Source organism: Bufo bufo, chromosome 2 (assembly GCF_905171765.1).
Source record: "Bufo bufo chromosome 2, aBufBuf1.1, whole genome shotgun sequence".
NCBI lineage: Eukaryota > Metazoa > Chordata > Amphibia > Anura > Bufonidae > Bufo > Bufo bufo.
Window position 1 is genome coordinate 211,440,439 of NC_053390.1, and position 12,816 is coordinate 211,453,254.

At 48.7% G+C, this 12,816-nt stretch overlaps 2 protein-coding genes across 2 annotated transcripts in view; one reads left to right on the forward strand and one right to left on the reverse strand.

The window, feature by feature from the left end:
* Positions 1–12,816, reverse strand: part of ACAD10 (acyl-CoA dehydrogenase family member 10) — a 139,115-nt gene that overhangs the window by 106,571 nt on the left and 19,728 nt on the right. The window lies entirely within an intron of this gene.
* The window catches only part of LOC120988571 (BRCA1 associated protein), a 73,861-nt gene that overhangs the window by 7,658 nt on the left and 53,387 nt on the right, over positions 1–12,816 (forward strand). Inside the window, exon 3 of the mRNA XM_040416106.1 lies at positions 1,666–1,831. Within this exon, the coding sequence (XP_040272040.1) occupies positions 1,666–1,831 (166 nt within the window). The remainder of the gene's footprint in view (positions 1–1,665; positions 1,832–12,816) is intronic.

Sequence of the window (12,816 nt, forward strand, 5' to 3'; positions counted from 1 at the left end):
TGTGTGTTCCGCAATTTGCGGACCGCAGATGTCACTGCTATTCTAGAAAATGCCTATTCTTGTCCGCAATTGTGGACAAGAATAGGACATGTTCTATTTTTTTTTGCGGAGCTGCGGCACGGAACTACGGTGTCACGGCCATGGCTATGTCCGTGACTCTTTACCGCATGGGTTGCCTGCGTATTTAGTTTGTGTGTTCAACCACAGGTGAGGGTCGCTGTTAGTGGCCTCACTTGTGGTTGCCGCGGGCAACTAGTTGTGTTCAGCATTGTCAGCTAAGCAGCCTGAGCGGTGCTAGGCAGCTTGCTGCTTTGGCATGCGGTTACACCTAGCAACCTTTATGTTAGGTGTGTGTGTGTATGGTGTACACTGTGTTTTATGTATTGTGTGCACTTCCCTTTTAGTGGTGTTTTTCCCTTCTGTGGTGCTGGAAGTGTTAACTCCCTTCCCAGTGTGTGTGTGTGTGTGTGTGTCACTGGGTGTGTCCGACTGTGGGGTGTGGCTTCTTGGCCTATAAAGCCTCACTGTTATCATGGCTCTGTGGGTTGTTTCAGCCATGCTTGCTGGAGCAGCCTCCTGTGTTACTATCTGCCAGTGAGAGCCACCACTGTGGTCATAAAGATATTGTCCTTATGTTTATGTCTGCTGTGTGTTGATGTTGTATGTTATGTACTGTTGGGATCTTTCTATGTGTTTGGTGCAGCTTACGGTTCTGGATTTCTGTTTGCGCAGGGATCCAGTCAGCAAGGCTGTGACAGGTTGGTGGAACTAATAGTTCGCCTGTCATTCCCGTAAGGCTGTATGAGTTCCCCTTTTCCCAACAGCTTGGCCATTGAGACTCCTGCTCCTCCGTGCCTAGGAGGAGTAGGTCGTCTTACCCTGACTCCTAGCGCAGGGACCGGACGGAGGGTGAGTTAGGGATCCGAGGTTCCTGCGCATGGGTCCTCCTACCTTTAAGGTCGGCCCATGCAGTTAGGAGTTAGGGTCAGGGTAGGGACGCTGTAGGAGGTGACCTGCTCCCTATCCTGTTCTCCTGGCCGAGTAGGTCTACAGCTCATGAGCAGCGCACGGCTGAGGATTTTCCCCATTCTCAGCCGTGACATACGGATGTGGCTGTCCGCATCTTTTGCAGCCCCATAGAAATGAATCTGCATCCATTCCGCAAGAAATGAGTCCGCATCCATTCCGCAATTTCATATGGTCGTGTGAATGTAGCCTTAGCCTGTACTTAGTTTGTTTGGTGTCTGTTACCAGGGGGAAGCTTAGTCCACTAAAGAGCTGTAGAAACAAAACGTTGGGAAATTTTAAAGTTTTACGCCCATTGTACAGTTGCTGTATTTTTTAGGACAATAAAAAAATGTTGTTGCAAAGATGTGAAGATATGACCATTAAAGGGGTTTCAAAGGGGTTTCAGGATAGGTGATCAGATTAGCTTTTCAAGAGATGGCAGCGCTCGTACTAGCGCTGCCTTTTCTTCTGTTTCCTGCTCGCTGTCACAACTGCAGCAGTGAGAGGTGCAGTTACAACTATGCCGCCCCGTTCACGTCAATGGGACTGCTCAGTCCTATTCACTTGAATAGGAAAGAAAAAAGCAGACAGCCCCTTTTAAAGATTAATACAACTAGCTAAAAGCAATGTATTTATGCAGTTTTTTATTTATTTCAGATGCCCAGACGGTCTCTAGTACAGAAAAATCAGATGACCCTTCTTCAACTCCTAGTCCAACTGCTCCAGACTCTCCTTCCAAACAGCTACCTGAACAGATCACTTTCTTCAGTGGGAACCCTTCTGTGGAAATAGTTCATGGCATTATGCATTTATACAAGACAAAGTAAGCACACCAAATGCTCCAAGAAAGCAAACCTTTTATGATGTGGGCACAGTTTAAATGTGACAACAGGGGAGGCAGCTGAGGGAGCTGGCAACTGCACAACACCGAATAGGACCATTACAGGGGACATTTCCATGGAAGTTTTTTATAATTATTATTTTTTGCCTTTGAGACAGGCTGTTCACGCTCTTACACTTACTTTAGACATCTGATAGAATGTGCATACATGTGGACTGCCGAATATCTCAAAATATACAGGTGGTCAAAGCGCTATTTATACAGATTGTAACTGATCTCCTAGCACCCCGACCGGGTACCTCCGTTGATAGGTGCTCCTAGTGCTTTCCGAGGACTCCAAGCACTCCACTTGACACCGTATGCACTGCAGACCCCACGAACCGCCGAAGCTTGGTTGAGGTCTCACCGTCTCCTACCCACCCTGGACATACGACAAGGCTCCAGTGGGTGAACCTCTCCTAAAACCAGAGAGCAGGAACAGCTCTTAAAAGAGCTAGTAGTTATAGCCAGGGGAGTATAGCAAATCTCCCAGCGTATAGCAATCCCCCGCGTCGATCAGTTACCCAAACATCAGCCTCAACATGATAAAGGGTAAAACAGGAACACTTTATTGAGGGCTACCCGCCCGTATTTATGCAGGTCCCCATCTGGTGGACACGCCCCTAGGGGACCAGAATGAAGACTGTGACACAGGACAGATATGCAGCAATTCAGAATACACAGACACAATACATCCCCACAATGCATCATGGTTTTCTCCTCTCTGCCCTGGAGACACCCGAGGAGTAATTCAATTATCTCTCAGGGCAAAGGTAAATCGCCAATACACATGTGGATACAACAGGACAGGAATCGCCACCCAAACACACAATGTCACACCCCCACAGCAAACAGACATTTAACATATTCCCAGATAGCTCAAGTCTGAGTGCATATCATTAGGTGAATGGCACTCAGAATACACAAATACAATAAAATTAGCTATCTGGGTACCCTCACATAACAAAATTCAATTGCAAAGACAGATTTAAGCTGTGCGACCGGTCTGTCTGCTCCTTTAAAGTTAGTATGGGCCATAATCCTGAGGCAAGAGGCTGGTAGCCAGGCCCCTCCGAAACCCAGTGGCGAGGTTGGTTTCGCCACACATCTCCCCCTCTCAGGGAAGACTAACCAGATACCTGACCTCATGCCGGTCGGTATCTGAGTTAGTCTGGCAGTCCACCCACAACCCAATACTGGACCTGTTGAATTTTGGGGCCTGGCTCTGTTCTGTATGTCCCCAGCTGTTGAGGGGGCATCTGCTACTCCTTGCTTCCTTGTTGCTCTCTAGCTTGGAGCTGTAGGTACTTGGTGGGCAGAGGCCGACTGCGCTCTGCCCCGATGCCAGCTCTTCCGCTGGGGTAGCCTGTGGGAAGTCCGGCTCTGGAGAAGAGGATAGGGGAGGGCAGAGGCCGACTGCGCTCTGCCCAGATGCCAGCGCTTCCGCTGGGGTAGCCTGTGGAAAGTCAGCCTCTGGAGAAGAGGATAGAGGAGGGCAGAGGCTGACTGCGCTCTGCCCAGATGCCAGCGCTTCCGCTGGGGTAGCCTGTGGAAAGTCAGCCTCTGGAGAAGAGGATAGAGGAGGGCAGAGGCCAACTGCGCTCGGCCCAGATGCCAGCATTTCCGCTGGGGTAGCCTGTGGGATGTCCGGCTCTGGAGGAGAGGATAGGGGAGGGGAGAGGCTGACTGTGCTCTACCCAGATGCCAGCTCTTCTACTGGGATGTGGTCAGGGAATCCTATCCCCAGGACCTTGTTGCAGATCGGCTGTGGAGAGGAGGAATCGCTTACCTCCTCCTCCTGGCATTCCTGCAGGGTTGGTGGGGGATCTGAACCGGCCGTCCAGCATCTCTGTAGGGCCGGTGGAGAGACCTCGGTCCCATCTCCACCTGCCATCGGGAGGTCTTCCCAGAACCAGTCTATGAAGTTCCCTACTTTGGGAGTTGGTAGGGAAGCAGGGGGTATCGCCGGCAAGTCTTCCCAGTTGTAGTGGGGCAGATCTGGCTCTGCTTGTCGAGTAGGTTGGGGATTAATGGAGCTGAGCAGGTGTTGGTAGGTCTGCTCCAGCTCCCACTCCCTTGTTACCAGGTGGGTCATGTCTTTGCTCACCTTCCTTCCGTCAGCATAAACATGCATGCCCATCCGGTAGTCGTAGATATCCCAAAACCTAGACTCCTCCGTGCTGCCAAGATCAATGTCCTCCTCCAAGGCATCCCATAGTAACCCCGGTCCATCAAACTCCTCACCCTCGGGTCTGTCGTGCTCAGCCATCCAGGGGGAATGTTGAATGACATGCCACCTTAGGGCCTGGTAAGCGTCCTCTAGCCAAAGCTCCTTACATACCAGGTTCTGGAGCTCTGTTACCCAGTCATCCAGAGGCTGCTCTCCCAAGAGACCCATCCGCATCGCCACACGCTTCTGTAGCCGCTGCTCATAACTGGGGAGACTCTCACCTCGCCGCCGCTGGGCATTTTCCAGGGCATCATACCAGACTTCCTTTCTGTCTGCATCCCTGTAGTCTGCGGCTGCCTCCTCCTCCTCGTCATAGAACGCTGTCCGAAGACTAGCCGATTCCATCCTGCTGTAGCCAGGGGCGCTGTATGGATACTAGCGTTGCCCTCAATTTAGTAAATCCACGAACTGTGTCTCCGAGCTGCTTCTCCTCACACTAGGACGCCATCCCACTGCTTGCCACCAAATGTAACGGATCTCCTAGCACCCCGACCAGGTACCTCCGTTGATAGGTGCTCCTAGTGCTTTCCGAGGACTCCAAGCACTCCACTTGACACCGTACGCACTGCAGACCCCACGAACCGCCGAAGCTTGGTTGAGGTCTCACCGTTTCCCACCCACCCTGGACCTACGACAAGGCTCCAGGCTCCAGTGGGTGAACCTCTCCTAAAACCAGAGAGCAGGAACAGCTCTTAAAAGAGCTAGTAGTTATAGCAAGGGGAGTATAGCAAATCTTCAGCGTATAGCAATCCCCAGCGTCGATCAGTTACCCAAACATCAGCCTCAACATGATGAAGGATAAAACAGGAACACTTTATTGAGGGCTACCCGCCCGTATTTATGCAGGTCCCCATCTGGTGGACACGCCCCTAGGGGACCAGAAGGAGGACTGTGACACAGGACAGACACGTAGCACTCAGGATACAACACATCCCCACAATGAATCATGGTTTCCTCCTCTCTGCCCTGGAGACACCCGAAGAGCAATTCAATTATCTCTCAGGACAAAGGGAAATCGCCAATACACATGTGGGAACAACAGGACAGGAATCCCCACCCAAACACACAATGTCACACCCTCCCAGCCAACACAGACATTTAACATATTCCCAGATAGCTCAAGTCTGAGTGCATATCATTAGGTGAATGGCACTCAGAATACACAAATACAATAAAATTAGCTATCTGGGTACCCTCACATAACAACATACAATTGCAAAGACAGATTTAAGCTGTGCGGCCTGTCTGTCTGCTTCTTTAAAGTTAGTATGGGCCATAATCCTGAGGCAAGAGGCTGGTAGCCAGGCCCCTCCGAAACCCAGTGGCGAGGTTTGTTTCGCCACACAGATTAAGTAGTTAATAAGGCCTCAAAGGCAAGTTCACATACATACAGAACACTTTTTTTCAGTCTAAATAACGGATCTCTGATGGAAATGGCTTAAATGGATTCCACATGTGCATAACTGATGCTCAGGACCCTTTTATTTTTCTTACAGGATCCTTTTTTTCTTTATTTTTCTTTTCTTCTGGCGGATCAAAAGAACGGAAAAATAACGGTGATGTGGACTTTCCCTTACTGCTGCAGTCCCTGTGTAGCTGTTAAGAGTTTCTGGGCCTTAGCAGAGCCAGGTCAGCTCTCCAGTGCATTCAGGGGCTGTGTCCTTGCAGTGTGGAGCTAATATGTCAGTCCTAGTTACAGCGGAAATCGGCAATAAATATATATATATATATATATATATATATATATATATATATCTTAAAAAAGATAGGACTGCACTCCAGATAAAGTGAAAAATCAGTGGAGCTTTATTCACCCATAACTTTGGCAACTTAGCGACGTTTCGGCTCACAAGAGCCTTCTTCCAGAAGAAGGCTCTTGTGAGCCGAAACGTCGCTAAGTTGCCAAAGTTATGGGTGAATAAAGCTCCACTGATTTTTCACTTTATCTGGAGTGCAGTCCTATCTTTTTTAAGCCATATTGTTGGGGTACTGCCGCTGCCTCTGTGGATTTTGCACCCGACTCCTGGTGGTGCTCCCGCTGGATTTTTCTTCTATATATATATATATATATATATATATATATATATATATATATATATATATATATATATATATATATATAAAAAAGTAATGTCAAAAGGTCCCCTGAAGGTCCTTTATAACTTTATGGGGCGCACAATAAAGTACTGCAGAATACGTTGGCACTATGTCAATAAATCATATCCAAAAATACCATTCTGCTCAACCAGTAGTACGAGAGAGGATTTATCTAGTTGGTTGAGTCCAAGAATAAGGCCCTATTCACACGGCCGTATTTTTGGACCGCATCCGATCTGCATTTTTTGTGAAGACCATAGGACGTTAAAGAGCAGTACCATGGGAAGGGAACAAGAACAGAATGAATCCAAGGCCGGTCATAAGACCCCGCACAGAAATGAGGGGGAAAGGGACACCAGGAACCCTAAAAAGGGACATGAAGACCCATTCCCCGGAAGGCCAGCCATAGAGCGGCTGAATACGCAGAGGCTCCGGCTGGGCAGAAGAAAGAACAGCTCAGGGAATATAACGGCTTAGGAGACTTCAGAAGAAGTGAAGAGCACAGAGAATATCCACAAGATGGACAAGAATGAAGACAAGTCAGTCACCAGAAGCAACGGAGCGATTGCGGAAGATACAAGAGAGAAATACGTAGCCTGGATACAGAAGACTGCTTAGGAGTGATGCCCATGGATCAAAACCCCAGGAAAAAAAAAACTCAGTAGAATACTGATTGGAAGAAGACGAACTGAAAATGGCGTCTGGATATCAAGGGCCAAAGAACTGCAGATGTGACAAAACTTGCCCCCTATGGGGGAAGAAGTAGGGATGTCTGAAGGCAAAGGCCCCACACACCATACCGGACTGCCAGAAGAGAAGAACACTCCAGCGGGACCATGACTAACAAGTCAGGGCTAGAGAACCTGGAAGTCAGGCATGAGAATGGACCACAAGAAAAACATCTTGAGGGAGTGAGGAAACCCCAAGGGAACAAGGCAGTGAAACTGACAAAAAAAATTGGGGAGTAACCGGACATGGAAAGAGTGTCCTCCGGGATCAAAAACGTCCCCTTCAGACCTGCGTCCAAGGGGGTTTCGTCATAAAAATGTTCTCCCAGGAAAACGCCAATATGGTAAGCAGAGGCATGTAGAGGAGGACCTTAAATTCCAGATCAAGAGAGGAGAGAAGCTGTCTGATACTCCATGGAAGGCTGCCTGAACTGGCAGACCTAATTGGAAGCTGCAGACAGGAACCAAAGATAGGAAAAATACTGCTCCAGAAAGGGAGTGTGGACCCCGAACACCACAAAGCCCCATAAAAAAAACTGGTAACATAACCAACACCACCCGCGCAGGCATTCCACAGCAGAAAGAGGGCATACGAGAACCCAGTGGCTTTGAACACTGGCCGAGCAGGTAGTAATAGTATGTGGTTGAGCGCAACTACTCACCCTGCGGAAGGGGAGAAGTAGAAGCAGCCGATGCAGCTTAGTAGAAAACCAACACTTAGGGGTGACAACTAGGGCAGTACGACCGCTCGACCCGATGAGTGGAGCCATGCAGACAACTCACATATGCAAACTGAATAAGTGCATATCCAAACACCACACGGAGGGAACACTGATGCTGTCACCGTAGTAGATTGTAGAGGCAATGTGGTACATGTAAAGGGAACAAGGCACTAAGCCAGCGCCATAGAAATCGGTAGGTTATACCAGGTAGAGAAAATGTACTAATGCCCTCCAGTAGTGAGAAAACCCCCTCAGCCGCAGTGTGTCATGGCAGAACATAAGCAAAGTGCCCCCTGTGGAAGAAGGAAATGTAGACCCGATTACAACTAGCGAGAAGGCACCATGCCTTGAAGAAGGAATGCTGTGTAGATACCGCCGGAATACCAGGGCCGATACTCCACATGGACGAAGGGGATGTGGAAAAAGCCATAAATGTAGTGTCCCCCGCCCATGCGTCATGTAAGCCGCAGTTGAAGGATAAACGCAAAAATTTCACACAGTAGTAGCCACGGAACCGGAGTAGTCAGAATATCTATAGGCAGCTCAAAGACTGCCTCACAGGGGTGAGGCGATAGCAACAACTATGGCCTCTAGGGTCAGAGGAGAGACTCCACCTGAAAATGAGGACAACAGCAATAGCCACCAAGAATTTGGTGCTAGTGCAACACTCCACCTGAGAAGGAAGAAACCTGGCAATCAGAGCAGATGTTCCACCTACGGAAGGAGTGTGGACACAGGGCGTGCCAATGACAATCAACCAAATGAGATTTCCCCTCACAGGGACTCAAGGCACGAGGAAACGTATGAAGTATGCCAACGGCCTGTTAGAACTACTGGAACTGGAAGACTTAGGCACCAGACACCAATCCGAACTAAGACTACCTGAGGAAGGGGTTAGTGTGAAGCAGTCACAGTATCCAGCAGTAGTGCCAAAATACCACCTATGACGGGGATAAGGCGATTGTAGGTACCGTGTCACCCATGGAACGGGATGCCATGTGACAAGGAACAAATGAAAGTAGTCGCAGTAGACCATGTTAAAGCAATTACTCCAACCATGAAAGACGGATAATGTAATAGGAGGAAAAGCTTCCATCGCCGGAACTGCGTGCCGGATCCGTCAAAACGCATGCAAACTGATGGCATTTGTCAGACGGATCAGGATCCTGATCCGTATGACAAATGCATTGAAATGCCGGATCCGTCTCTCCGGTGTCATCTGAAAAAACGCAGACCGCAATGCCGGATCTGTTTTGCCGGAACACTTGGTGCCGGATCCGGCATTAATGCATGTCAATGGGAAAAAATGCCAGATCCGGCATTCCGACAAGTGTTCCGGAATTTTGGACGGAGATAATACCGCAGCATGCCGGGATCAAGCGTGGATCGGGTCTTCCGTACGCCTGGAGGAGGAGGCATCGCGAGAACAGACGTCACTTCTGGGACGTGCGTTCCAATTGATGTTCTTCCGGGTGAGGTCCGGAGGAATTAATATCATTTAAAAGGAGCAGGATGCCGGAAGCATTCTGGTGTAGCGTTGGGCGGCTTCACAAGTAAGGTTGCAGATTCCGGTGGATAAAAAGATTGATGCTTGCCTTAGAAACATTTGGGAGGCGGCAGCCTCCACTTTCAGACCTAATATTGCTGCCATGGTTACAGCTAGATCCATGGCCGTTTGGTTAGAGAGACTAGAATGTCAAATTAAAGAGAAATGTCCAAGAGAACAGATCCTAGCTTCCTTGTCCACCTTCCAAAAGGTGGTTGATTTAATCACCGATGCGTCTGTAGATGTGGTTAAGCTGGCGGCTAGAGCTTCTTCCCTCTCCAATTCTGCCCGCTGAGCTCTGTGGTTGGTGAATTGGAGAGGGGCGGACTTATTCTCTAAACAAAGATTGTGTAGTATTCCTTGTCAGGGTCAGTTTCTAATTGGTTCAGAACTAGACTCGCTCTTGGAGAAGGCAGCGGATAGGAAAAAGAGATTTCCCGGGTTTTCTCAAGAATCCTCCTTTGCTCCCTTCAAAAGATTTAGACGCCCCTTTCGTACATCTTCCAGATTTCAGAGTAGAAGGCAGTTGGGTGATAAAGACCAGAATCCCATATCTAGAGTTGCAAGAAGCAAAGGTTTCATGTTCGGGGGTTCTTCTTCCCAGCCAGGTAAACAATCTAAACAAAGACTCCAGAAGCACGGTGGGAGGAAGGTTGAAGTATTTCCTTCCCGCCTGGGAGAAGGTGGCAGGAGATTGGGTAAAAAACCTTTTAAGAGAAGGGCTAAAGCTGGAATTTTAGAAAAATCCACCGCAAAAATTCGTTTTCACAAGAGGATCTCCAGAGATGGAGATAGAAGTAATAAAAATTGTTAAACAAACGAGTATTAGTTCCGATTCCAGCGGCAGAACAAGTAAAAGGATTCTACTCAACCATGTTTTTAGTAAAAAAAAAAAAAAAGCCGGACAATTCTTTTCGCACAATTTTAAATTTTGAAACAACTGAACAAATTCCTACTATTCAGGAAATTCAAGATGGAGACGGTGAAATCAGCGGTTTATCTTCTGTTTCCCAGATGTTTTATGGCAGTCATAGACTTTAAAAGATGCTTATCGTCACATACCCATTCATCCGGCTCATCAACAATTCCTCAGGGTAGCAGGTCTACTTCTTGGGCGGAGTGGGTTAATGTATCCATTGAGCAAATATGTAAGACGGCCACGTGGTCTTCTCTCTCTACTTTCTACTGTCACTATAGGCTGCAGCTTAATTCTGTCTCTGATTTTCTCTTTGGTAAGAAAGTTTTGGAAGTGGTTTCCCACCCTTAAGGAAGGTGTTTTTCTCTGTAATCTCTCTCTGTGGTTCCCCCCCCTTCCTATGGTGATGGTGTCTGTCGGATTGCACAGGGAGTAGCAAAAAATAAAAATAACAGAAGAGATGTATAAACTAACTTAGGTTGGAGTCCCTCTCATGCTCTGTAAACTCACTGAGGTGGGAGAAAGGCTCCACCTTTTTATGCTGCAGGTTTCCTGTCCTGGGAGGCAGAGCCATCTCTCTGTTGTGGGGTCTGGAAAATCTGATTACCGGTAAGTGTAATCATCATTTTTTGGGGAGGCTGTCAGCAGTTTCGACCAAGAAGGGGCTAGTGAGAACAGTACAAACATACCTTTCGTGGAGTTTTTCTCACCAGGAGTAGTGTGAATATGATGTTTTAATCTGCTAGATACTGCTCTTGCCAATGCTCAGGCCGGAGATTCAATATGAAATTATTTCTGCATTGAGTCGCTTCACAGCCCCACCCCGCTCTGAGTGACATCTGTAGTGGTCTCCTGGTTTCTGGTTGACACAGCTGTCACTAGAGCAGAGGAGAGGGGCAGCAAAGCATCTTAATGCAGAGAACATTTTGCATTGAAATTCCGCCTCACAGAAGATATGTTTGTACTCCAATCCTCAGCCTGTTACTAATGTCAGCGGGTGAGCATGATCAAAACTCCTGACAGAATCCCTTTTAATTTTATATTTCCCTGTCACTCTTGACAGCACCAGAGAGAAAGTGATCCACTCCCATAGCTGTAAAGGAAGGGAACACCCACTTCCTTCTTTAGGGGTTTCCCGTCCTCCGGACAGAGAAGTCTGGAGCATGCAGCCTCCAGATCCGTGAAGCAAGGAGCACCTTAATGATGGAATGAAGTCATATCTGCAGTGAATGCTTGAGTGTCACGGCCTATGGTCGTGACTCTTTGTGTCGCATGCAGTCACACACAGACTGGAACCCGTGCTCAAATGCTGAAGTCCACACCAAACACAAAGGGAGACAGCACACAAACATTAAACACACAGGAACCAGATCCATAGCTGCAATAAGGTAAAATGTTTTATGACCACAAGGGTGGCCCTCACTGGACAGATGGTATAAGACCACTCTCCGCCGTGACAGTATGACCACAATGGCTCCTTACTGTGATACCTTCGAAAGAGGGTGCAGCATGTATCGCCATCTGTTGATGGGGTGCATGTGCGTTCTCCGGAGGGAGAGCGTTTTGGGGGTTTCACCGTTAACGGTGCGGTGAGTGGCTTTTCACCGCCATTCGATTCTCATCGTTGTCTGTATTGGTGCCCCCTTACTTTGTCATTCCCCTCCCCCCATCCCATTGTTTGTTGTGCCCCACCAACCTTCCCCTTTTGTGGTTGGGGGGGGGCTTTGAGAGGTGGGAGTGTCTCTGCCTTCGGAAGAGGGCGCAGCATGTGTTGTCTGCTGTTTTCTGGCGCACATGCTTATCCTCCGGAGGGAGGGTGAAAGGGGAACCCTGTTACAGTGCAGTTCTCTGTAACAGTGGTTGCAGTGTGTGTGAACTGGCACTTGTGCTTCGGTCTCCCCTCATCCATGTCTCAGTGGTTCTCTCGCTTGTGTCGATGTGGCTGGCTGCAGTCCTTGTTGGACTGGCTTAGGTGTATGCTGGTGGAGGATGCATGCTGGCAGCGACTTGGTGGGAACCGTGGCTGAGAGTGGACGCAGTGTTCAGTGCGGTCTCTCCGGGCTGTTTGTTTGCTGGCGCCCTGGTTCCTGTGTGTTGCTCCAGGGGCTGGCAGTCGGTGCCCTGGTTCTTGTGTGTTGCTCCAGGGGCTGGCAGCAGTCCCTGGGAGATTCTGCTATTTTTTCCCTTCTCCCATCCCTGTTTTTGCTTTCCTCAATAGTTTCCCCTTTTTTTTGGTGGGGGGGCTTTGAGGGTGGGAGTGTCACGGCCTATGGTCGTGACTCTTTGTGTCGCATGCAGTTGTCAGCGGTCTGCTTGTTGTCTACCGCAGGTTAGGACAGTTTGCATGTTTGTCTCACGTGTGGTTGCCGCTGGCAACATAATTATGTTTGGCAGTGTAGCAGCCTGAGCTGGTTGCTAGGCGGCTCGCTGTCAAGGCTTCTAGCAACATTGGTATGTATGTGTTCACTGTCTATGTTTGGTGAGCACAGGATTCATGTTATGTGTACATTTCCCCGTTAAGTGACACTTACCTTGTCTGGTGTTGGAAGGGTTAACTCCTTTACTAGTTTGTCTGTGTGGGTGTGGCTACTTAAGCTATTTAGCCTCTGCTGGATCCCTGTAGCTGAGGGGTACTCCAGCCATGCCTTATGCTGGAGTCATCCTCCTGGTCTTATACCATCTGTCCAGT